Source organism: Hypanus sabinus, unplaced genomic scaffold (genome assembly GCF_030144855.1).
Source record: "Hypanus sabinus isolate sHypSab1 unplaced genomic scaffold, sHypSab1.hap1 scaffold_1057, whole genome shotgun sequence".
Lineage (NCBI taxonomy): Eukaryota > Metazoa > Chordata > Chondrichthyes > Myliobatiformes > Dasyatidae > Hypanus > Hypanus sabinus.
The window spans coordinates 13,539-39,400 of NW_026779111.1; the positions used below are offsets into that span (position 1 = coordinate 13,539).

The 25,862-nt window shown below is 52.2% G+C and overlaps 1 protein-coding gene across 1 annotated transcript in view; it reads left to right on the top strand.

Annotated features, from left to right (window-relative positions):
• The first annotated feature begins 2,051 nt into the window (after window positions 1-2,051).
• LOC132386204 (uncharacterized) overlaps window positions 2,052-25,862 on the top strand; it is a 123,863-nt gene continuing 100,052 nt past the window's right edge. The window contains exons 1-3 of the mRNA XM_059958483.1: window positions 2,052-2,294; window positions 9,596-9,656; window positions 18,394-18,449. Coding sequence (XP_059814466.1) covers window positions 2,220-2,294; window positions 9,596-9,656; window positions 18,394-18,449 — 192 coding nt within the window. The 5' untranslated portion in view covers window positions 2,052-2,219. The remainder of the gene's footprint in view (window positions 2,295-9,595; window positions 9,657-18,393; window positions 18,450-25,862) is intronic.

Genomic DNA, 25,862 nt, shown 5'->3' on the forward strand with positions numbered 1-25,862 from the left:
AGTTAAAGAACATAATAATTTTAAACCTACAATAAATATAAATACATAGGATAGATTATATGATTGTACAGTATGTCCATAAAGTGACTCTAGGCACAGGAATGTCTGTACATAAGGTGACTGACAGGAAATGGTAAATTGCTGGGAGAAGGGTGTGGAGGGTGGGTTTATGGATGGAGGTGTTGATCAGCCTTACTGCTTGGGGTAAGTAACTGTTTTTGAATCTAGTGGGCCAGGCACAGATGCTGCGTAACCTCCTCCCTGATGACAGTGGGATAAACAGTCCATGAACAGGGTGGGTGGGATCTCACTGGCCCTTTACTGGCACCTTTCTGTATATACGTCCTTCGTGGCGGGGAAGGTCAGTCAGTGTCAGGTGCAGAGGGGTCATGCTGTGGGCAGAAGATACCACCAGGGGTCAGAGTTAACAGCTGGATGTCAGAGTGCCCTGTGTGTGCACATTCTCCTTCCACAACCCGACCAGGGCAGGCTGCTGTAACTCGTCCCAATAACACGTGGGGACCATCGGCGGCTGAGAGGCAGAATCTGGGGGGAGTCAGTGGAAAATTACCTTCATCAACCATGGGATTGAGTCCAAGAGCCGAGAGGTCATGTTGCAGCTATATAAGAGCTTGGTCAGACCCCACGTGGAGTTCTGCGCTCAGTTCTGGTCACCTCACTACTGGAAGGATGTGGAAGCCATAGAAAGGGTGCAGAGGAGATTTACAAGGATGTTGTCTGGATTGGGGAGCATGCCTTATGAGAACAGGTTGAGTGAACTCGGCCTTTTCTCCTTGGATCGACGGAGGATGAGGTGAGCTGATAGAGGTGTATAAGATGATGAGAGGCATTGTTCACGTGAATAGTCGGAGGCTTTTTACCAGGACTGAAACGAGAGGGCACAGTTTTAAGGTGCTTGGACAGGGGTAAGTTTTTCACACAGAGGGTGGTGGGTGCATGGAATGGGCTGCTGGCGATAGAGGTGGAGACGGATACAACAGAGTACTTTAAGAGACTCTTAGATAGGTACATGGAGGTTAGAAAAATAGAGGGCTATGCGGTAGGGAAATTCTAGGCCATTTCTAGATTACGTTACATGGTCAGCACAACATTGTGGGCCGAAGGGCCTGTAAGGTGCTGCAGATGTCTGTGTTCTATGTTATCTGAAACATGGGGAGAATGGAATAGGGATAGGTGTGAATGATTGGTTGGCGATCAGTACTGACTCGATGGGCTGAAGGGCCTGCTTGCTCATTATATGGCTCTACATTACTTTAATGATCACAGCAGCCCCGTGTAGGGGACTGTGGAAGGGACAGGACCAGCAGAGTATGCTTATCAGTTCTGGCCGCTGGCTGGGCCCTGCTACTAGAGGGTGTGTGGTAAATCTGGAGTGTCTCAGGGACACAGCACATTTCCATTCAACACAGGGTCAGTCTGCAAACAGGAAAGAGTGGCCAAGCTCACTGCTCCCCACAGGGAGGGCGGGCAGACCGCTCCGTGAGACTGTCAGAGGCAGCCGCCACAGAGGGAAGGGGGACACTCCGCACAGGGGGTCCAGGAGCAGGGAGTGGGAGGGGTGCGGGAGAGAGAGAGAAAGCGAGGAGGGGTAGTAGAGAGAGTTGGAGAGGGAGGGGTAAAGAGGAAGAGAGTGTGAGAGAAAGAGCAAAAGAGGGGAGGGGAGAGAGAGGGAGAAAGGAGTAGAGTGGTTTAGATAAGAGAGAGTGAGGGATAGAGAGAGAGGGAGGTCAGGGTGAGATTGGGGAGGAGGAGAGGGAGTTGAGATTTAGGGTCGGTAAAAGGAAAGGGGGAGAGACAGTGATGCAGTGAGAGGGAGAGCACAGGGACGGAGGGTGTGTAAGGGGAGTGGGTCAGAGAGAGAGAACAGGGAGGGAGGGTGTGTAAGGGGAGTGGGTCAGGGGGAGAGGACAGGGAGGGAGGGCCTAGCTCAGGGAGTGGGTCGGGGGAGAGGACAGGGACGGAGGGTGTGTAAGGGGGCCTAGCTCGGGGAGTGGGTCAGGGGGAGAGGACAGGGACGGAGGGTGTGTAAGGGGGCCTAGCTCGGGGAGTGGGGAGCTGACGACTGGGACTGGTGCTGGGATGGGCAATGGGCGGGAACAGTGAGACCTGAGAGACGACAGTACAAGTTGGAGGCTGAGCAGAGAGGGAGGGTTTGGAGGGGAGTGCCAGCATCCTACGATGAGGGGACGTACGAGAGGATGAAGAAGCACAGATCCAAGCAGACCCCGAAGGCGAAGCCTGTGGCCAGCCCAGGGGCGGCTGTCCTCCTGAAGGTGAGAGGTCCTAGGGTGGCACTGTGCCAGCCAGGGAAAACCCATTGGCGTTGGGTACACCCCAGAGACCCACACCCATGGTTTGGATGAGTGTGCTGGATGCAGGACGGCGTGAGTGGGTGACACCAGATCAGTACAGGAGATTGGCTGAGGTTGCAGTAGGCAGGTAGGCCTGTACAGAGGGCATCTGGCATACTGGCCTCCATAATCAGGGCACTGAGTACAAACTGATGAGGGGTCTCATGTCAGCTGTTTACTCCTCTTCACGCTGTGTGTGTGTCACCATGAGTTTCCGGCATCTTCAGAATCTCTGTAGCACAGGCACTGGGATGTTGTATTGAAGTTATACAGACCGAATTTGGAGTCTTGTGTACAGTTCTGGTCACCTACCTACATCAATAAGGTTGAAAGAGTGAAGATGTTGCTGGATGTAAGCACAGGAGTTATAGTTTAGGACTTTACTCCCTGGAGTGCGGGGAAACGAGGGGAGATTTGATAGAGGTATGCTCAATGATGAGGGGTATAGATAGGGTAAATGCAAGCAGGCTTTGGGTGAGACTAGAACTACTAAGGTAACACACAGAAAATGCTGGAGGAACTCAGCAAGTCAGGCAGCATCTCTGGAGAAGAATGAACCGGTGACGTTCTAGGCTGGGACCCTTCATTTTGAGTGTGTTGATCAAGATTTCCAGCCTGTCTTGTGTCAGAGGTTAATGGTGAAAGCTGAAGTATTGAAGGGGATTCTGAGGGGAGCTTCTTGCGAGCAGGGAATGTGCTGGATGTGGATTCAATTGTCACATTTTAGAGAAGTTTGGATAAGCGCAGGAACTCTGGCATGGGTGGTGCCACGAGAGCAACAGGAGCTCCAAAGATCTCCTCCCTGGGAGAGGTGGGTCTTGGATGGGCTACTCCTGAAAGATTGACCCCAGGACTCTAGCAAGCTGCCTTTGGTGGCCTGTGCTGGTGGGCTTAAGAGGATAAGTACAGAGAAGGGTGGGCTATGGCCAGATGCAGAATGGGTCTAAGCAGATCAGGCTGGAATGGACTAGATGGGCTGAAAGGCCTGTTTCTGTGCTAAGACTCTATTATAGGATGTTGATCAGCTGGGAGAGTGGGAATTTAACTCCAAAAAGGACAAGGTTCTCAATAAGTTCAAGTTTGAGGAGTGTAAGCCAGCGTAGGGCTTTCATAGAGAATGGGAGGGCCCTGGCGATTGTGGAACAGTGAGATCTTGGTACAGGTACATGGATACCTGAAAACGGTGACACAGGGTGTAAAGGTGTTTGAGGAGTGTAAGCCAGCGTAGGGCTTTCATAGAGAATGGGAGGGCCCTGGCGATTGTGGAACAGTGAGATCTTGGTACAGGTACATGGATACCTGAAAACGGTGACACAGGGTGTAAAGGTGTTTGAGGAGTGTAAGCCAGCGTAGGGCTTTCATAGAGAATGGGAGGGCCCTGGCGATTGTGGAACAGTGAGATCTTGGTACAGGTACATGGATACCTGAAAACGGTGACACAGGGTGTAAAGGTGTTTGAGGAGTGTAAGCCAGCGTAGGGCTTTCATAGAGAATGGGAGGGCCCTGGCGATTGTGGAACAGTGAGATCTTGGTACAGGTACATGGATACCTGAAAACGGTGACACAGGGTGTAAAGGTGTTTGAGGAGTGTAAGCCAGCGTAGGGCTTTCATAGAGAATGGGAGGGCCCTGGCGATTGTGGAACAGTGAGATCTTGGTACAGGTACATGGATACCTGAAAACGGTGACACAGGGTGTAAAGGTGTTTGAGGAGTGTAAGCCAGCGTAGGGCTTTCATAGAGAATGGGAGGGCCCTGGCGATTGTGGAACAGTGAGATCTTGGTACAGGTACATGGATACCTGAAAACGGTGACACAGGGTGTAAAGGTGTTTGAGGAGTGTAAGCCAGCGTAGGGCTTTCATAGAGAATGGGAGGGCCCTGGCGATTGTGGAACAGTGAGATCTTGGTACAGGTACATGGATACCTGAAAACGGTGACACAGGGTGTAAAGGTGTTTGAGGAGTGTAAGCCAGCGTAGGGCTTTCATAGAGAATGGGAGGGCCCTGGCGATTGTGGAACAGTGAGATCTTGGTACAGGTACATGGATACCTGAAAACGGTGACACAGGGTGTAAAGGTGTTTGAGGAGTGTAAGCCAGCGTAGGGCTTTCATAGAGAATGGGAGGGCCCTGGCGATTGTGGAACAGTGAGATCTTGGTACAGGTACATGGATACCTGAAAACGGTGACACAGGGTGTAAAGGTGTTTGAGGAGTGTAAGCCAGCGTAGGGCTTTCATAGAGAATGGGAGGGCCCTGGCGATTGTGGAACAGTGAGATCTTGGTACAGGTACATGGATACCTGAAAACGGTGACACAGGGTGTAAAGGTGTTTGAGGAGTGTAAGCCAGCGTAGGGCTTTCATAGAGAATGGGAGGGCCCTGGCGATTGTGGAACAGTGAGATCTTGGTACAGGTACATGGATACCTGAAAACGGTGACACAGGGTGTAAAGGTGTTTGAGGAGTGTAAGCCAGCGTAGGGCTTTCATAGAGAATGGGAGGGCCCTGGCGATTGTGGAACAGTGAGATCTTGGTACAGGTACATGGATACCTGAAAACGGTGACACAGGGTGTAAAGGTGTTTGAGGAGTGTAAGCCAGCGTAGGGCTTTCATAGAGAATGGGAGGGCCCTGGCGATTGTGGAACAGTGAGATCTTGGTACAGGTACATGGATACCTGAAAACGGTGACACAGGGTGTAACGGTGTTTTCACCTGTTTTCCTTCATCAGTGACTATAGGACTGGGATGTCACGTTAGAGTGAGACATGTGTTGGTGGGTCCCACTTGGAGCATTACTTCCTTTATTTAATTTTCTATAAACACATATTTTTAATGTAACATAGTATTTTTAAGTCCTGCTGCCGCAAAACAACCGATGTCATGACATGCAGTATGTCAGTGACGTTAAATCAGATTTTGATTCTGTGGGTTTCTGGCCACCCAGCTGGAGGGGTGTCATGGACTGACTGCAGGCTCTGAGCATCAGGACAGCTGGTCGGCCTGGGACTGCTGCCCCTGGGGCAACGGAGACTAGGGGGTAACCTTATAGAGATGGGTAAAACCATGAGGGACAGAGAGAAGGTGGGTGGTCACCGTACTATCTCACTATTTTTGTTATTTTTGCACTACTTATTTAATTTAACTATTTAATATCTATACTTACTGTGATTGGCAGTTCCCCTCTAATATGATGTAGTTCACTGAGCTGCTGCACAAAAGGCAACAAATTTCACAACATATCCTGGTGATATTAAACCTGATCTTTTACCCCAGAGTCATGGAGTGTAAAACTAGAGGAAACAGGCTAAAGGTCAGAGGGAAAAGAGGTGAAAGATTCTCACCCAGAGAGTGGTCAGTCTATGGAATGAGCTACCAGAGGAAGTGGTTGAGGCGGGCACAACGACACACACTTGGACAGGAAAGGTTTAGAGAGGTAAGGGTCAGATGTGAATAAATGGGACTAGCTTAGATGGGAATCATGGCTGTCACAGAAAAATTGGGCTGAAGGGCCTGTTTCTGGGCTGTAAGACTATGAACATAGAATATGTCCCAGTTCAGTAAATCCAGTGGAATGGACCACATTGTTATGGTACTCAGCAAAATGTGCTCCAGTCTGGAAGGTGATCCAGTATGCTGGCGTCACTGGATGGTGTTCCAGTGTGGTGAATCCACTGGTGGGTGTTCCAGTGTGGTGAGTCCACTGGATGGTGTTCCAGTGTGGTGAATCCACTGGATGGTGTTCCAGTGTGGTGAGTCCACTGGATGGTGTTCCAGTGTGGTGAATCCACTGGATGGTGTTCCAGTGTGCTGGCGTCACTGGATGGTGTTCCAGTGTGGTGAATCCACTGGTGGGTGTTCCAGTGTGGTGAGTCCACTGGATGGTGTTCCAGTGTGGTGAATCCACTGGATGGTGTTCCAGTGTGGTGAGTCCACTGGATGGTGTTCCAGTGTGGTGAATCCACTGGTGGGTGTTCCAGTGTGGTGAATCCACTGGCGGGTGTTCCCGTGTGGTGAATCCACTGGTGGGTGTTCCAGAGTGGTGCTGTCATTGGAAGTTGCTCCAGTGTGGTAACACCACTGGATGGTGTTCCAGTGTGGTGAATCCACTGGTGGGTGTTCCAGTGTGGTGAATCCACTGGATGGTGTTCCAGTGTGGTGATGCCACTGGATGGTGTTCCAGTGTGGTGAGTCCACTGGATGGTGTTCCAGTGTGGTGATGCCACTGGATGGTGTTCCCATGTGGTAAATCCACTGGTGGGTGTTCCCATGTGGTAACTCTACTGGAAGGTGTTCCAGTGTGGTGAATCCACTGGTGGGTGTTCTAGTGTGGTGCTGACATTGGAAGCTGCTCCAGTGGGGTAACACCACTAGATGGTGTTCCAGTGACAATGCCCCGTGGAAGATGGTGAGTGGAATAAGCCAGAGGAACAGGAGCCAGTATAGTCAGCCAGTGGAGCAGACTCAATGGACTCAACAGCCAAATTCAGCTCCTGTGTTGTATGGTTTTATGCTGAGTACCACACCCAGCAGTACTGAGGGACCAAGGGACCTCGGTGTACGAGGGTAGGACACACACTGTGAACGGTAGGGAGTACTGAGGGACAGAGGCACCTCGGTTGTACGAGGGTAGGACACACACTGTGAACGGTAGGGAGTACTGAGGGACAGAGGCACCTCGGTGTACGAGGGTAGGACTCACGCTGTGAACGGTAGGGAGTACTGAGGGACAGAGGCACCTCGGTGTACGAGGGTAGGACTCACACTGTAAATGGTAGGGAGCACGGAGGGACAGAGGGACCTCGGTGTACGAGGGTAGGACACACATTGTGAACGGTAGGGAGTACTGAGGGACAGAGGCACCTCGGTGTACAAGGGTAGGACACACACTGTGAACAGTAGGGCGTATGGAGGGACAGAGGCACCTCGGTGTACAAGGGTAGGACACACACTGTGAACGGTAGGGAGCACTGAGGGACAGAGGGACCTCGGTGTACAGGTCGAAGGATCCCTGACGGTGGCAGCACAGATCAGGGGGTGAGGAAGGTGTACGGGAACTTGTCTCCTTTAGCCGGGCCACAGAGCTATCGGTCAGAGCACAGCTGGAGCACTGGGTGCAGTTCCAGTCACAGGCTCTCGGACGGAGGTGACTGCACTGGAGAGTGTGCAGAGGAGACTGCCCAGGACTGAGAGCAGAGGAGGCTGAGGAATGTCCTGACAGAGGTATGAGGGTATAGATCAGCTGGATAGAACATCGAACAGTGTTGTACAGGAAAGGCCATTCGGCCCACAATGTTGTGTCAAACCAATTAATCTAATGATGCTTAATAGTGTGAAACCGTTCTCCCGTGGCTGTTTGGTCTCAGATTAGAAGGGTTAGGGTGAGGGGAAGGGGTTTAGAGGGGAGCCAAAGGGGAATTTGTCCCCCAGTGGGTGTTTGGAATCTGGGTCACACTGCCTGAGAGGGTAGTTGGGGCAGAGACCCTCATGACAATGATGAAGTATCTGGACAGATCACCGAGACACAGAAAGGGGATGGTCCGAGGTGGCATAGCACGGGCACAATGAGCCGAATGGCCTGGCCCTGTGCTCTGTGACCTTCTGGTTTCAGTGGCTCTGTATAAGGGCTCGTCTCGTTCAGGGGAGCTTAGGAGGAAGGGCTTTCTCAGCACGCGCAGAGTGGCTGAGCATCTGCCCGGGCCACTGAACAGCCACTACGGCCCAGGTGAGATCAGCTCTGGTGTTGCCAGCAGAACAAATGGGCTGATTGGTCATCGTGACACAATATCCCCTGAAAACCTGCTTCTAAGGAAAGCACCTTGTTCAATTTGTACACGGGTACGGAGCTACTGTCTCAGGTTCAGTCCTGATCTCCAGCTCTGAGTGTGTGAGTGAGTGTGTGTATGAGTGTGAGTGTCTGTGAGTGTGTGTGTGTGTGTGTTTGAGTGAGAGTGAGGGTCTGTGAGTGAGTGAGTGAGAGAGTGTGAGTGTGAGTGAATGTGAGTGTGAGTGTGTGTGTGTGAGTGAGTGTGAGTATCTGTGAGCGTGTGTCTGTATGTGTGTGTGAATGAGTGTGAGTGTTTGTCTGTGTGTGAGATTGGGTACATGCCTGACTGTGTAACTTCTCCCTGTGATCGTGTGGGTTACTCCCTCCCACGTTGCAATCAGTGCAGGGCCAGGGGACTAGCTGGCAGTGTAAATCGCCCCCCCTGCTGTGTGGCTGAGGGGTAGAGTCTGGGAGTGACGGGCACTCCCAGGTCAGCACAGTCTGGGCAAGCCGAGGGCTGTTCCCGGCCAGATCTCCGAGTGAGGCCGGCAGGACAGGTTGGGATCTGTTCACTTTAAACAAATAGCTGTCTAAGTTGGTCGGAACCCCTCTGCTGGCGACCCCACCCTGTCCGCCTCAGGCACAGGAAGGAAGGAAGGCCGCTGAGGCCATGTTTACCAGTGGCTCCAGGCAACCTCTCCCCAACACAGGATGAAACGTCCCAGCCAGGGAGTGTCCTGTCCATCGTTGCTGGGGACATCGGTACCTTCACCGCCAGTGGTGCAAGCTGAGTGGGGGGGGGACCTGTTTCTGGCCCATCACTGATCCCAGTGCAACCTGCCTCTAACCAATCACGGATCCTGCCACTGACCTATCACTGACCTTGTAGATGCTCAGTCTCTGACATCATTATTGGCTTCATCACTGACTAATCATCAGTCTTGTTGCTAGTTCTAAAGTGACCTAACACAGGGTAAATTAATAAGCAGTGTACTGACCAGGGCACTAACAAGATTTTACCTCATTGTTGTTCGTATTCCTGACCAATTTATGTCCCTATTGATAAGCTAGTTACTGACCAATCACCAGTCCACATCCTGACCCCTTCACTGACCAATCATTGGTCCCCTCCCTGTCTCCATCATCGATCACTCACCAGTCCTTATCACCGACCAATCACCAGTCCCCTCCCTGACCCCATCACCGACCAATCACCAGTCCCTTCCCTGACCCCATCACCGACCAATCATCAGTCCCCTCCTTGACCCCATCCTGACCAGTCACTAGTCCCCTCCGTGACCCCATCACTGTCCAATCACCATTTCCCTCTTTGACCTCTCCCTAACAGCATCACTTACCGATTACCATTCCCCTCTCTGCACCCTCTGCAATTGCCAGCCCTGCTGATGCCTCAGCCACTCCAGAGGGAAACCCGCACTGACTCCCCCTATTCCTTGCAGGTGAACAGGAAGCTGTGCCGATGCCGAACGTTGTGGAAGCCCCCGGGCCCGACTGCCACCGGTGAGTGCCAGAGGTCATCCAGGATGGCGCAAGAGCAAGAGCTGTCTGTGTTTCCCCCAGCCAGTTCAATTTGCAGCCCTGACTGAGGGAGAAACAGCAGCTGGAGATGGTGGGGTGGTGATGTGGTTGCAGAGTTGGGATTAGACCAGTGGCTCCCTGGGCAGCAGTACAGACCTTTGTGTCAACTGTGGCAGTGGGACAGCCTGTATGCAGTTGTGTGGGGGCAGGACTGGGTTGTTCAACCCCAATCCTCACCCTGGAGTTCTTCAACCCTGACCCTTCACCCGACCCTGATCCTCCACTTCTATCCCTGACCTTTAACCCCAACTTCACTCCAATCCTGACCCTTCATCCCCTACCCTTCACCCCCCCACCACACCTAATCTAGTACCCCAGATGGTCCAAATCAAAACCACTGCTCTATCAATCTTGGAAGGAGACTTGGTGCAAAAAGAGGCTACGTGTATCGATCCCATTTCCAGCACTAGGCCTCTCAATCTTGCTCCCTGGAGTTGGAAATGGTTTATTACTGTCACCTTGTCTTGCATACTGTCCGTACAGATCAAATCATTGCAGGTAGAACAACGGGAAAAGCTATAACAGAATGCTAAATTAAGTGCTGTAAACAAAAAAGCATGGTGTCCAGTCTTCCCATGCTGTCTCCTCTAAACTGGTGGGACCTGACGTAGATTGGAGCCGCTTTGTTGAGTACCTTCACTCCTTTCGCCAAAAGCAGGCCAAACATTTTTATTCCAGTACACATTCCCGTTCATGACCTGCTCTACTGCCACGGTGAGACCCCTCTCAGGGTGAAGGGGCAGCGCACAATAATTGTTGAGACTGCTCCCTTTCTCATTATATGTCAGTGATTTGAATGATGGAATGGATAACTTTGTGGCCGAGTTTGTGGATGTTACAAAGACAGGTGGAGGGGCAGAGAGTCTGCAGAAAGATTAGAACTATAATGTAAGGATCTATTTCTTTTAAATCAATGACCCGCCCCCTTAGCTCTACGTATTGATCTGTTATCTACACATACGCGTTTTCCCCTTGCTGTCTCGCTGCAATGACAACACACCCATTACAGCCATCTCCCACGTGCCTGCTTCTATTGGATCCTCATGCGGTTGTGCACAGACACAACAAATTGCCGACAAGTACGAATCTGAATGTCAGAGAATATCATGAACTGCACCAACAGTTATGGGACAAAACAGCGAGAGCTAAATGGCACGAGAAAGCCAAAGGACCTGTGAGTAACAGTGAAAGATGCGCTTAACTTAATGTGAAAATAACGTGGCAATGTCTTCAGTTGGAAAAATTGATGAATTTGATAGCGCTAATGAAGACTGGGAGTCATATATCGAGAGTGTTGAACTGCACTGTAACGTGAACAACATGGAGGAAGCCCCTGCACTTCTTAGCGTAATGGGTGCAAGGACGTACAGTCTCTGATGCAACTCGGTGACCCCTGAAAAGCCAGCCAGTAAGATGTTGGACGAAATTGTTACAATTTTACAAAACCACTTGAGCCCTGAACCGCTGATAATAGACAAGAGATTTTGATTTTACAGGAGGAACCTTTCTGAACACATTGCAGAACTGCACAAACTTTCCCAGTAGTGTGACTTTAGAGATGGACTTTCTGATGCATTAAGGAACAGACTTGTATGTGACATGCATAGTCAAAGCACTCAGATGAGGCTACTGGCAGAAACAGACCTGACCTTAGAATGGGCATTGACCATTGCAATATCGTTCCAGACAGCTGCAAAGCATGCAGCAAAATGACAGAAGAAGTTAGAATGTAAAATGTGCAAAATGTCCCTGAATGGTGCAAAAATACAAAAATTGTGGCAAATCCTCCCACAATGCAAATGACTGTAGGTTCAATGAAAAGGTCTGCAGAAAGTTCACAGACAGTGTCACAGGCAGAGAATATGCAAGGCAGATAAAATGCACAACCGGGTGAAAAGTCCCAAGCACAAATAACTAAGCAAATGCATACAGTTACTGAATGTAAAACTGAATCAGACAACACAGAGTCTGACAAATTGGAACTGTGATGACAAGAACTGCATAGTGTAACTGAAGCAGATGACAAATTCATCTAGATGACAATAGATATGTCTGGAGTAAAAATGAAAGTGGAGCTGGATACAGGGTCAACTTTGTCCATAATTTCAGAGACTGACTATAACAGGCTGGTTACTAAGATGCCATTAGAGAAGACCTCAGTGATACTAAAGACTTACACTGGCTGAAAAGCATCTACCTAAGGCAAACTGGTAGTAAATGTAACGAATGGAAGATAAACACAACAGTTAGAGCTCTATGTGTTAGAAAGTGAAGGGTCAGTGCTTTTCAAACGTGAGTGGTTGAGAAAAATCCAACTAGACGGACACTCAATCAAAGCTCTCAGTGTGTCATCAACAGGCAATGGCAGCTCTAACCAGAGACGATCAGAGCTGCCTTGTGCTAATGAGAAGGAGTTTGAGAAGGGAATAGATGAACAGATCGAAGACTTGGCCAAAAGCTGTTTGGATGCCAAAAAATTCAAAATGCACCCCCACAGGCACCGTTACACTGGTGGAAGTGACTGTCTTCACCATGGAAAAGAGTACATATTGATTCATGTTCTCGATTGCTGTGGGTGCTCATTTGAGGTGGCCGGATGTAATAACAAAGATTGTCTCTGCTCTGAGGAATACCTTCACCACAAACTGCTCACCCAAACAAATTGTGACTGACAATGGACCACAACACACATCAGAAGAATTCTGACTGTTCACAAAGAAAAATGGCATCAGACATTTCAAGCTGTCTCCTCGCCACCCAGCAATGAATCAGTTTGCTTTTGGAACGCTGGCCTTTATAAATCAGAGCATTGAGTATAGGAATTGGGATGTAATGTTAAAATTGTACAAGGCATTGGTAAGACCAAATTTGGAGTATTGTGTACAGTTCTGATCACTGAATTATAGGAAAGATGTCAACAAAATAGAGAGGGTACAGACAACACACATAAAATGCTGGTGGAATGCAGCAGGCCAGGCAGCATCTATAAGGAGAAGCGCAGTCGACGTTTTGGGCTGAGACCCTTCATCAGGACTTCGACAGGAGAGAGCACAGAGGAGATTTACTAGAACGTTACCTGGGTTTCAGCACCTAAGTTACAGAGAAAGGTTGAACAAGTTAGGTCTTTATTCTTTGGAGCGTAGAAGGTTGAGGGGGAACTTGATAGAGGTATTTAAAATTATGAGGGGGATAGATAGAGTTAACGTGGATAGGCTTTTTCCATTGAGAGTAGGAGAGATTCAAACAAGAGGACGTGATTTGAGAGTTAGGGGGCAAAAGTTTAAGGGTAACACGAGGGGGAATTTCTTTACTCAGAGGGTGGTAGATGTGTGGAACGAGCTTCCAGTAGAATTGGTAGAGGCAGGTTCGGTATTGTCATTTAAAGTAAAATTAGATAGATATATGGACAGGAAAGGAATGGAGGGTTATGGGCTGAGTGTGGGCCAGTGGGACTAGGTGAGAGTAAGCGTTTGGCACGGACTAGAAGGGCCGAGATGGCTTGTTTCCCTGCTGTAATTGTTGTATGGTTATGTGGCTGAAAAGTTTATCCAAATCTTCAAGTCCATTAAAGTGATGGACAAAGAGGACATTTCTCTGCAGCACAAGGTGGACAATTTCCTTTTTGTGTATCGGAACTCTGTTCACGTGACAGCAAATCAAACACATGCGATGTTGTTTACGGGCGGGACTCTGAGATCTCGCATAGACCTGAAACGAGACCTCCGGAGGGAAGTGCAGAATAAAGAGTTCAGCCAGTTGCCAAGTGAAGCAGCAAGGAGCTTCAGGATTGGACAGGTGGTCCTAGCATGTGATTACAGAGAAGACAAGTGGAGACCCGGTTGGAAAGCTACATGAACTGGACACAGTGGAAGCTGAGATCAGACACGGAGACGTCATGTGGACCAGACGCTGGATGCTCAACTGAAGAACACACCTGAGTCGACTGCATCCAACAAGAGGGACACATTACGGTCACCGGACTTACCTCTCAGTGATGATGTCACTGACAGCAACGTGACACTGGAAATAGAGAACGTCGTCTTAGACAAGACACCTACCAAGCCTGATGCCACTCCACAGACCCAGAGACTCTACAATAACGTTATCATTGACAAGACACCGACCAAGCCTGATGCCACTCCACAGACCCAGAGACTCTACGATAACGTTATCGTTGACAAGACACCGACCAAGCCTGATGCCACTCCACAGACCCAGAGACTCTACAATAATGTTATCGTTGACAAGACACCTACCAAGCCTGATGCCACTCCACAGACCCAGAGACTCTACGATAACGTTATCGTTGACAAGACACCGACCAAGCCTGATCCCGCTCCACAGACCCAGAGACTCTACGATAACGTTATCGTTGACAAGACACCGACCAAGCCTGATGCCACTCCACAGACCCAGAGACTCTACGATAACGTTATCGTTGACAAGACACCGACCAAGCCTGATGCCACTCCACAGACCCAGAGACTCTACAATAACGTTATCGTTGACAAGACACCGACCAAGCCTGATCCCACTCCACAGACCCAGAGACTCTACAATAACGTTATCGTTGACAAGACACCGACCAAGCCTGATGCCACTCCACAGACCCAGAGACTCTACAATAACGTTATCATTGACAAGACACCGACCAAGCCTGATGCCACTCCACAGACCCAGAGACTCTACGATAACGTTATCGTTGACAAGACACCTACCAAGCCTGATGCCACTCCACAGACCCAGAGACTCTACAATAACGTTATCGTTGACAAGACACCTACCAAGCCTGATGCCACTCCACAGACCCAGAGACTCTACGATAACGTTATCATTGACAAGACACCGACCAAGCCTGATGCCACTCCACAGACCCAGAGACTCTACGATAACGTTATCGTTGACAAGACACCGACCAAGCCTGATGCCACTCCACAGACCCAGAGACTCTACAATAACGTTATCGTTGACAAGACACCGACCAAGCCTGATGCCACTCCACAGACCCAGAGACTCTACAATAACGTTATCGTTGACAAGACACCTACCAAGCCTGATGCCACTCCACAGACCCAGAGACTCTACGACAACGTTATCGTTGACAAGACACCGACCAAGCCTGATGCCACTCCAGAGGCGCTATGGAGAAAGAAACAGAGTGCCACCCAAAAGACTGAGCCTGTAGAGCTGTGAAGATAGTTACGGACTGTTATGTGAAAGCATGTTTATTTGGAATATGGATTTATGAAAGGGAAATTGAATATTTTGTACATGTACAGTTTATGTTCCATTAATCTAAAGGGGGAGGAGATGTGATGTGTGGATTTATTTCTTTTAGAGCAATAACCCCCCACCCCCAGTATCACGTATCGATCTGTTGTCTATGCATGTACACTGTTTTCTCTGTAGGGGTGTATGGTCATGCATTTTGGGAGAAAGAAGAGGGGCATGGGCTATTTTCTAAACAAGGAGAAAATTCAGAAATCTGAGGTGCAAAAGAAGTTGGGAGTCCTCATGCAGGATTTCCTGAAGGTTAACTTGCTGGTTGAGTGGGTGGTAAGGAAGCAAATGTGATGTTCGCATTCCTGTCAAGAGTATAAAAGCAAGGAAGTAATGCTGAGGCTTTATAAAGCATCGGTCAGACTGCATACTGTGAGTGGTTTTGGGCCCCACAGGAGAAGAAATGTGCTGGCATTAGGGAAGGTCCAGAGGAGGTTCACAAGGATGATTCTGGGATTGACAAGGTTAACATATGGCCTTGTGCCTGTACTCGCTGGGATTCAGAAGAATGAGGGGTGATTCTCATTCAATACCGATCGAATACTGAAAGGTCAAGATAGAGTGGATGTGGAGAGGATGTTTCCTATAGTGGGAGAGTCTAGGACCAGAGGACACAGATAGAGTGGATGTGGAGAGGATGTTTCCTATGGTGGGGGAGTCTAGGACCAGAGAACACAGCCTCAGAATAGAAGGGTGTTTATTTAGAATGGAGATAAGAAGGAATTTCTTTAGCCAAAGAGTGGTGAATCTGTAGAATTCATTACCACAGGCGGCTATGGAGGCCAGGTCATTGAGTATATTTAAAGCAGAGGTTGATACAGAATTGAGAGACATTTATTTTATCAGCAACACTGGAATGGTGGAGCGGACTCGATGGGCTGAAAGGCCTAATTTGCTCCTCTGTTTTGTGGTCTTCTGGTCTTATTGCAGCCTTCAACCTGACGGCATGAACATTGATTTCTCAAACTTCTGGTAATTTCTCCCCCTTCCATCTCCTCCCTAACCTGTCAAGTTCGTCCAGCAGTTTCTGTCTGTTATTAAGCAGAATCAAGTGTTACAGTTACAGAGACATGCAATAAGATCATGACAATGTAGATTATGACACAGGAGATTCTGCGGATGCTGGAAATCCAGAGTAACACATATGAAATGCCGGAGGAACTCAGCAGGTCAGGCAGCATCTGTGGAGGGGAATAAACAGCCGAAGTTTCAGGCTGAGACCCTTCTTCAGTGTTGGAAAGGACAGGGGCAAAGCCAGAATATAAAGGTGGGGGGGCAGGGGCCTGGTACAAGCTAGCAGGTGACTCCAGGTGAGGGGGAAGGTGGGTGGGGGAGGGAAGGATTATGTGAGAAGCAGACAGGAAGGAGCAAGGAGCTGAAGAAGATTGTGAAGCCATGTCCAGGTACAGTAGCAGAGAAGGGCTGTCAGTTTGTAGTGCGGGGGGGAGGTGGAGTCTGTCTCTGAGCCTGGTGGGGCTCACTTTCAGGCTTTGGAATTGTCTACTTGATGGGAGGGGGAAGAAGAGAGAGTGAACAGGGTGGGAGTGGTCTCCGACTACACTGGAAGCTGTCGGTGACTATGTCCCCATCCTCCCTCACCCCCAGGCAGTGACTTCTGACTACTCATGTGGTCAGTTCTGTGTCTGGACACAGCTCAAACACTGTCTATAAATTTGCCAATGACATGACTATTGTCGGCAGAATTGCAGACGGTGATGAAGCAGCGTACTGGAGTGAGATAGATTGAATGGTGTCACAATAATAACCTTGCACTCAACGTCAAAGGAGCAAGGAATTGATTGTGAACTTCAGGAAGGAAATAGACACCAGTTCTCATCGAGTCTCCAGGTGTTAACGTCTCCGTGGATCTATCCTGGGCTCAGCAATTACAGAGAAGGCAAATCACGACTATACTTCATTCGGAGTTTGGCCTGTCACCAAAGGCACTCACACATTTCTACAGATGTACCGTGGAGAGCATTCGAACCAGCTGTTTGGGGTATGAGTTACTGTACAAGGAGCAAAATAAGCAGCAGAAAGTTGTAAAGTCAGCCAGCTCCAGCACGGGCACAAGCCTCCCCAGCGTCTAGGACATCTTCAAAAGGCCATGCCTCAGAAAGGTGGCACCCATTAATAAGGATCCGTCACCCAGGATGGGCCCTGTACTCATTGCTACCATCAGGAAGGAGGTCCAGGAGCCTGAAGACCCACACTCAATGCTTCAGGAACAGCTCCTTCCCCTCCGCCATCAGATATCTGAATGGACAATGAACCCATGAACACTACCTCAGTATCTCTTCCCCTCTTGTTGTACTACTTATTTAATGTAATTTTCTTTTCTTATACAAACTTACAGTTCTATTATTATTATTGTCCTGCTAAATAATGAATTTCATGACATATGATATTAAACCTGATTCTAGCTGAACGAGGTTCACCCTGATCACACCATTATCCTCACCTCTCCTGCAGCCCATCCCCACCTTGGGGCTCATGGGGGTGGGGGGGCTCAGTGTGAGGAACCAGGAGTGGGCAAACCAAAGAGAGAGAATACAGCAACCTTGGGAGGGGGTGGGTGGGGGCAAAGGTCCCAGAATGCAGAGGCACCACCGGACTCGGAGCCGACTCTAATCCCTTAGTCTCTTAATCTACACCGCCCGCCCCCACCCCAGACCACCCAAACCTATTCTCAGATGAACTCTACGTGATGCCCTTGTTCTGGGGGTGGAGGGGCGGTGGGCTGGGAGAGAGAACTCAGACACTCTGCTCACTTTAGCGTGTGTATACTGTGTCTGTGTGTGTGTATATTGTGAGTGTGTGTGTCTGTGTGTATATACTGAGTGTGTGTGTATTCTGTGTGTGTATATTGTGAGTGTGTGTGTCTTTGTGTATATACTGAGTGTGTGTGTATATTGTGTCTGTGTGTGTTTGTGTGTGTGTGTGTGTGTGTGTATTCTGTGTCTGTGTGTGTATATTGTGTCTGTGTGTGTTTGTGTGTGTGTGTGTGTGTGTATTCTGTGTCTGTGTGTGTATATTGTGAGTGTGTGTGTCTGTGTGTATATACTGAGTGTGTGTGTATATTGTGTCTGTATGTGTTTGTGTGTGTGTGTACCTCTGTGTATATTGTGTCTGTGTGCATACTGTGTGTGTGTGTGAGGCCCCTGCCCTCGGTGTGCGTAGACTACATGTTCTTCCTGGGACTGTATGGCTCTGCAGGCTTCCCACATCCAATCACGTGCGGGGTCAGTAGCTGCAAATTGCACTCCACTGGTGTGTAGGTGAGCAGTGGATTGTGGGAGGGGTTAATTAAACAGTCAGTTTTTGGGGAAGGGGGCTGGAATTACTCACAATCACCTTTTCCCTCTGTTGCTGGACACAGGAACATCGATGACGCAGAGCGACCATAAAGCAGTGGAGACGCCCAATCCCAGAGTGGTGAGCGGTCAGCCAGAGGAGAACGTGAAGGGAGGAGAGCATGTCCACACTCAGCAGGCAGGCAGGGAAACTCACTCGGGCGGGCATGAATAAGATCAATGTGAAACATGCATGATACTGAAACACATACGATACAGGCAGTCCCCGGGTTACATACGAGTTCCATGCCTGAGACCGTCTTTCAGTTGGAACAAGTACATCCGGTATTATTTAGTGTCAGTTTCTCAAACGTTTGTCTTAGTATATAATATATATTTCACCTTTCTAAGCATATAAAACACTTAAGAAACGTATGTATTCCAATAATTAAACCACTGCATTGCTTAGTAATAATTGTAGCTTCCATCAGGGCAGGGCATTTCACAAGTTCCATTATTCTCACTTTATCCTTTAAAATTGCTCCAATAATTGACTGACTGTAGCCTAACGCTTTTCCAATGACTGATGGCATTTCACCTCTTTCCAAATGCTTTATTATTTCCACTTTATATTCAATCGCGATCGCTTCTCATCAACGGAACAGAAACACTGCGGGCGGCGGGACCCGACCTCCGCCAGCTGCCGAGCTCCGCTGGGACATAAGGACCACCGCACTGAATTCCCCAGGTCCACACTGAGACAGGTTAACTGGGACAAGTGGGGGCTCTGCTGGGTTTGGGTATTTGAGCCTCCACAGTATTCCGCGTGGGAATTTAAACTGGAGGTGGCAGCATTGTTTTTTTATGAGGTAGAGTTGCGAGCTCAACATCGGGAGCGGACAGTCACTGGATCGAACTCAGGGAAACGCTGATCCCACTGAGACTCCAGGCGACCAGAACGGGGGAGGGAGGGATCGGGGGAATCTTGCAAAGAAAAATTTAAGCCAAATACAAAGTTACACACTCAACACAGTGTTAACGGCAATGACTTAAAAGGGCGGACGGCTTTCTCCTTCCTCGGTTCATGAGTACGAGTTGTCCGTAAGTCAGACGTTCGTAACTCGAGGACTACCTGTACTGAAACACACATGATACTGGGCAGGATCAGTGACTGGACCCTCTCCGAGAGCTCGATCCCACACACACTGACCCTCACTGGGGGACGGGTCCGATCCACACAGACCCTCACTGGGGGAAAGGTACGAAACACACCGACCCTCACTGGGGGACGGGTCCGATACACACCGACCCTCACTGGGGGATGGGTCCAATACCCACCGACCCTCACTGGGGGACGGGTCCAATACCCACCGACCCTCACTGGGGGACGGGTCCGATACACACTGACCCTCACTGAGGGACGGGTCCGATCCACACAGACCCTCACTGGGGGACGGGTCCAATACCCACCGACCCTCACTGGGGGACGGGTCCGATACACACTGACCCTCACTGGGGGACGGGTCCGATCCACACAGACCCTCACTGGGGGACGGGTCCGATACACACCGACCCTCACTGGGGGATGGGTCCAATACCCACCGACCCTCACTGGGGGACGGGTCCGATACACACTGACCCTCACTGGGGGACGGGTCCGATCCACACAGACCCTCACTGGGGGACGGGTCTGATACACACCGACCCTCACTGGGGTACGGGTCCGATACACACTGACCCTCACTGGGGGACGGGTCCGATCCACACTGACCCTCACTGGGGGACGGGTCCGATCCACACAGACCCTCACTGGGGGACGGGTCCGAAACACACCGACCCTCACTGGGGGACGGGTCCGATACACACTGACCCTCACTGGGGGACGGGTCCGATCCACACAGACCCTCACTGGGGGAAAGGTCCGAAACACGCCGACCCTCACTGGGGGACGGGTCCGATACACACTGACCCTCACTGGGGGACGGGTCCGATACACACTGACCCTCACTGGGGGACGGGTCCGATCCACACAGACCCTCACTGGGGGAAAGGTCCGAAACACGCCGACCCTCACTGGGGGACGGGTCCGATACACACTGACCCTCACTGGGGGACGGGTCCGATACAGACTGACCCTCACTGGGGGACGGGTCCGTTACACACCGACCCTCACTGGGGGATGGGTCCAATGCCCACTGACCCTCACTGGGGGACGGGTCCGATACATACTGACCCTCACTGGGGGATGGGTCCGATACACACTGACCCTCACTGGGGGATGGGACTAATACATACAGACCCTCACTGGGGGACGAGTCCGATACATACTGACCCTCACTGGGGGACGGGTCCGATACAAACACTGACCCTCACTGGGGGATGGGTCCGATACACACACTGACCCTCACTGGGGGACGGGTCCGATACATGCTGACCCTCACTGGGGGACGGGTCTGATACATACTGACCCTCACTGGGGGACGGGTCCGATACACACTGACCCTCACTGGTGGACGGGTCCGATACATACTGACCCTCACTGGTGGACGGGTCCGATACGCACACTGACCCTCACTGGGGGACGGATCCGATACACACTGACCCTCACTGTGGGACTGGTCCGATACATACTGACCCTCACTGGGGGACCAGTCTGATACACATCGACCCTCACTGGGGGACGGATCCGATAAACACTGACCCTCACTGGGGGACAGGTCCGATACACACTGACCCTCACTGGGGGACAGGTCTGATACACACTGACACTCACTGGGGGATGGGTCCGAAACACACCGACCCTCACTGGGGGAATGGTCCGATACATACTGACCCTAACTGGGGGACAGGTCTGATACACACTGACCCTCACTGGGGTACGGGTCCGATACACACTGACCCTCACTGCGGGACGGGTCCGATACACACTGACCCTCACTGAGGGACGATTCCGATACATACTGACCCTCACAGGGGTGATTGGTCTGACAAACACAAACCCTCACAGGGGGGACGGGTCTGACAAACACCGACCCTCACTGGGGGACGGGTCCGATACACACTGACTCTCACTGGGGGACGGGTCCGATACACACTGACTCTCACTGGGGGACGGGTCCGATACATACTGACCCTCACTGGGGGACGGGTCCGATACACACTGACTCTCACTGGGGGACGGGTCCGATACATACTGACCCTTACTGGGAGACGGGTCCGATACATACTGACCCTCACTGGGGGACGGGTCAGATACTCAATGACCCTCACTGGGGGACGAGTCTGATACACATCGACCCTCACTGAGGGACCGGTCCGATACACACTGACACTAACAGGGGGATGGGTCTGATACACACTGACCCTCACTGGGGGACGGGTCCGATACACACCGACCCTCACTGGGGGATGGGTCCGATACACACCGAACCTCACTGGAGGAATGGTCCGATACATACTGACCCTCACTGGGGGACGGGTCCGATACATACTGACCCTCACTGGGGGACGGGTCCGATACATACTGACCCTCACTCGGGGACGGGTCCAACACATACTGACCCTCACTGGGGGACGGGTACGATACATACTGACCCTCACTGGGGGATGGGTCCGACACACACCGACCCTCACTGGGGGACGGGTCCGATTCATACTGACCCTCACTGGGGGACGGGTCCGATTCATACTGACCCTCACTGGGGGACGGGTCCGATACATTCTGACCCACACTCGGGGACGGGTCCGATACGCACACTGACCTTCACTCAGGGACGGGTCTGACACACACTGACCCTCACTGAGGGACGGGTCCGATGCACACTGACCCTCACTGGGGGACGGGTTCGATACATACTGACCCTCACTGGGGGACGGGTCCGATACACACTGACCCTCACTGGCGGACTGGTCCGATCCACACAGACCCTCACTGGGGGACGGGTCCGATACACACTGACCCTCACTGGCGGACGGGTCCGATACACACAGACCCTCACTGGGGGACGGGTCCGATACATACTGACCCTCACTGGAGGACGGGTCCGATACACACTGACCCTCACTGGGTGAATGTTCCGATACATACTGAACCTCTCTGGGGAACGGGTCTGATACACACTGACCCTCACTGGGGGACGGGTCCGATACACACTGACCCTCACTGGGGGACGGGTCCGATACACACTGACCCTCACTGAGGGACGGGTCCGATACACACTGACCCTCACTGGGGGCGGGTCTGACACGCACTGTCTCTCACTGGGGGACGGGTCCGATACACACTGACCCTCACTGGGGGACGGGTCCGATACACACTGACCCTCACTGGGGGACAGGTCCGATACACATCGACCCTCACTGGGGGACGGGTCTTATACACACTGACCCTCACTGGGGGACGGGTCTGATACGCACACTGACCCTCACTCAGGGACGGGTCTGACACACACTGACCCTCACTGAGGGACGGGTCTGACACACACTGACTCTCACTGGGGGACTGGTCCGATTAACACTGATCGTCACTGGGGGCGGGTCTGACACACACTGTCCCTCACTGGGGGACGGGTCCGATACACACTGACCCTCACTGGGGGACGGGTCCGATACATACTGATCCTCACTGGGGGACCTGTCCGATACACATCGACCCTCACTGGGGGACAGGTCCGATATACGCTGACCCTCACTGGGGGACTGGTCCGATTCATACTGACCCTCACTGGGGGACCGGTCCGATACACACTGACCCTCACTGGGGTACGGGTCCGATACACACTGACCCTCACTGGAGGACGGGACTGATAAATACTGACCCTCACTGGGGGACGGGTCCGTCACACACTGACCCTCACTGGGGGACGGGTCCGACACACACTGACCCTCACTGGCGGACTGCTCCGATCCACACAGACCCTCACTGGGGGACGGGTCTGATAGACACTGACACTCACTGGGGGACGGGTCCGATACACACCGACCCTCACTCGGGGACAGGTCTGACACACACTGTCCCTCACTGGGGGCGGGTCCGATACACACTGACCCTCACTGGGGGACGGGTCCGATTAACAGTGATCCTCACTGGGGGACTGGTCCGATACACACTGACCCTCACTGGGGGACTCGTCCGATACATACTGACCCTCACTCGGGGACGGGTCCGATACACACTGACCCTCACTCGGGGACAGTTCCGATACACACTGACCCTCACTGGGGGACGGGTCCGATACACACCGACCCTCACTGGGGGACGGGTCTGATACACATCGACCCTCACTGGGGGACGGGTCTGATACACACTGACCCTCACTGGGGGACGGGTCCGATACACATCGACCCTCACTGGGGGACGGGTCTGATACACACTGACCCTCACTGGGGGACGGGTCCGATACATACCGACCCTCACTGGGTGACGGGTCCGATACACATCGACCCACACTGGGGGACGGGTCTGATACACACTGACCCTCACTGGGGGACGGGTCCGATACATACTGACCCTCACTCGGGGACGGGTCCGATACACACTGACCCTCACTGGGGACGGGTCCGATACACACCGACCCTCACTGGGGTACGGATCCGATACGCACACTGACCCTTATTCAGGGACGGGTCTGACACACACTGACCCTCACTGAGGGACGGGTCCGATGCACACTGACCCTCACTGGGGGACGGGTCTGACACACACTGACCCTCACTCAGGGACGCGTCCGATGCACACTGACCCTCACTGGGGGACGGGTCCGATACATACTGACCCTCACTGGGGGACTGGTCCGATACACACTGACCCTCACTGGGGGACGGGTCTGACACACACTGACCCTCACTCGGGGACAGGTCAGATACACACTGACCCTCACTGGGGGCGGGTCTGACACACACTGTCCCTCACTGGGGGACGGGTCCGATACACACTGACCCTCACTGGGGGACGGGTCTGATACATACTGACCCTCACTGGGGGACCGGTCCGATACACGCTGACCCTCACTGGTGGACGGGTCCGATTCATACTGACCCTCACTGGGGAACCAGTCCGATACACACTGTCCCTCACTGGGGGACTCGTCCGATACATTCTGACCCACACTCGGGGACGGGTCCGATACGCACACTGACCCTCACTCAGGGACGGGTCTGACACACACTGACCCTCACTGAGGGACGGGTCCGATGCACACTGACCCTCACTGGGGGACGGGTTCGATACATACTGACCCTCACTGGGGGAGGGGTCCGATACACACTGACCCACACTGGCGGACTGGTCCGATCCACACAGACCCTCACTGGGGGACGGGTCCGATACACACTGACCCTCACTGGCGGACGGGTCCGATACACACAGACCCTCACTGGGGGACGGGTCCGATACATACTGACCCTCACTGGAGGACGGGTCCGATACACACTGACCCTCACTGGGGGAATGTTCCGATACACACTGACCCTCACTGGGGGACGGGTCCGATACACACTGACCCTCACTGAGGGACGGGTCCGATACACACTGACCCTCACTGGGGGCGGGTCTGACACGCACTGTCTCTCACTGGGGGACGGGTCCGATACACACTGACCCTCACTGGGGGACGGGTCCGATACACACTGACCCTCACTGGGGGACAGGTCCGATACACATCGACCCTCACTGGGGGACGGGTCTTATACACACTGACCCTCACTGGGGGACGGGTCTGATACGCACACTGACCCTCACTCAGGGACGGGTCTGACACACACTGACCCTCACTGAGGGACGGGTCTGACACACACTGACTCTCACTGGGGGACTGGTCCGATTAACACTGATCGTCACTGGGGGCGGGTCTGACACACACTGTCCCTCACTGGGGGACGGGTCCGATACACACTGACCCTCACTGGGGGACGGGTCCGATACATACTGATCCTCACTGGGGGACCTGTCCGATACACATCGACCCTCACTGGGGGACAGGTCCGATATACGCTGACCCTCACTGGGGGACTGGTCCGATTCATACTGACCCTCACTGGGGGACCGGTCCGATACACACTGACCCTCACTGGGGTACGGGTCCGATACACACTGACCCTCACTGGAGGACGGGACTGATAAATACTGACCCTCACTGGGGGACGGGTCCGTCACACACTGACCCTCACTGGGGGACGGGTCCGACACACACTGACCCTCACTGGCGGACTGCTCCGATCCACACAGACCCTCACTGGGGGACGGGTCTGATAGACACTGACACTCACTGGGGGACGGGTCCGATACACACCGACCCTCACTCGGGGACAGGTCTGACACACACTGTCCCTCACTGGGGGCGGGTCCGATACACACTGACCCTCACTGGGGGACGGGTCCGATTAACAGTGATCCTCACTGGGGGACTGGTCCGATACACACTGACCCTCACTGGGGGACTCGTCCGATACATACTGACCCTCACTCGGGGACGGGTCCGATACACACTGACCCTCACTCGGGGACAGTTCCGATACACACTGACCCTCACTGGGGGACGGGTCCGATACACACCGA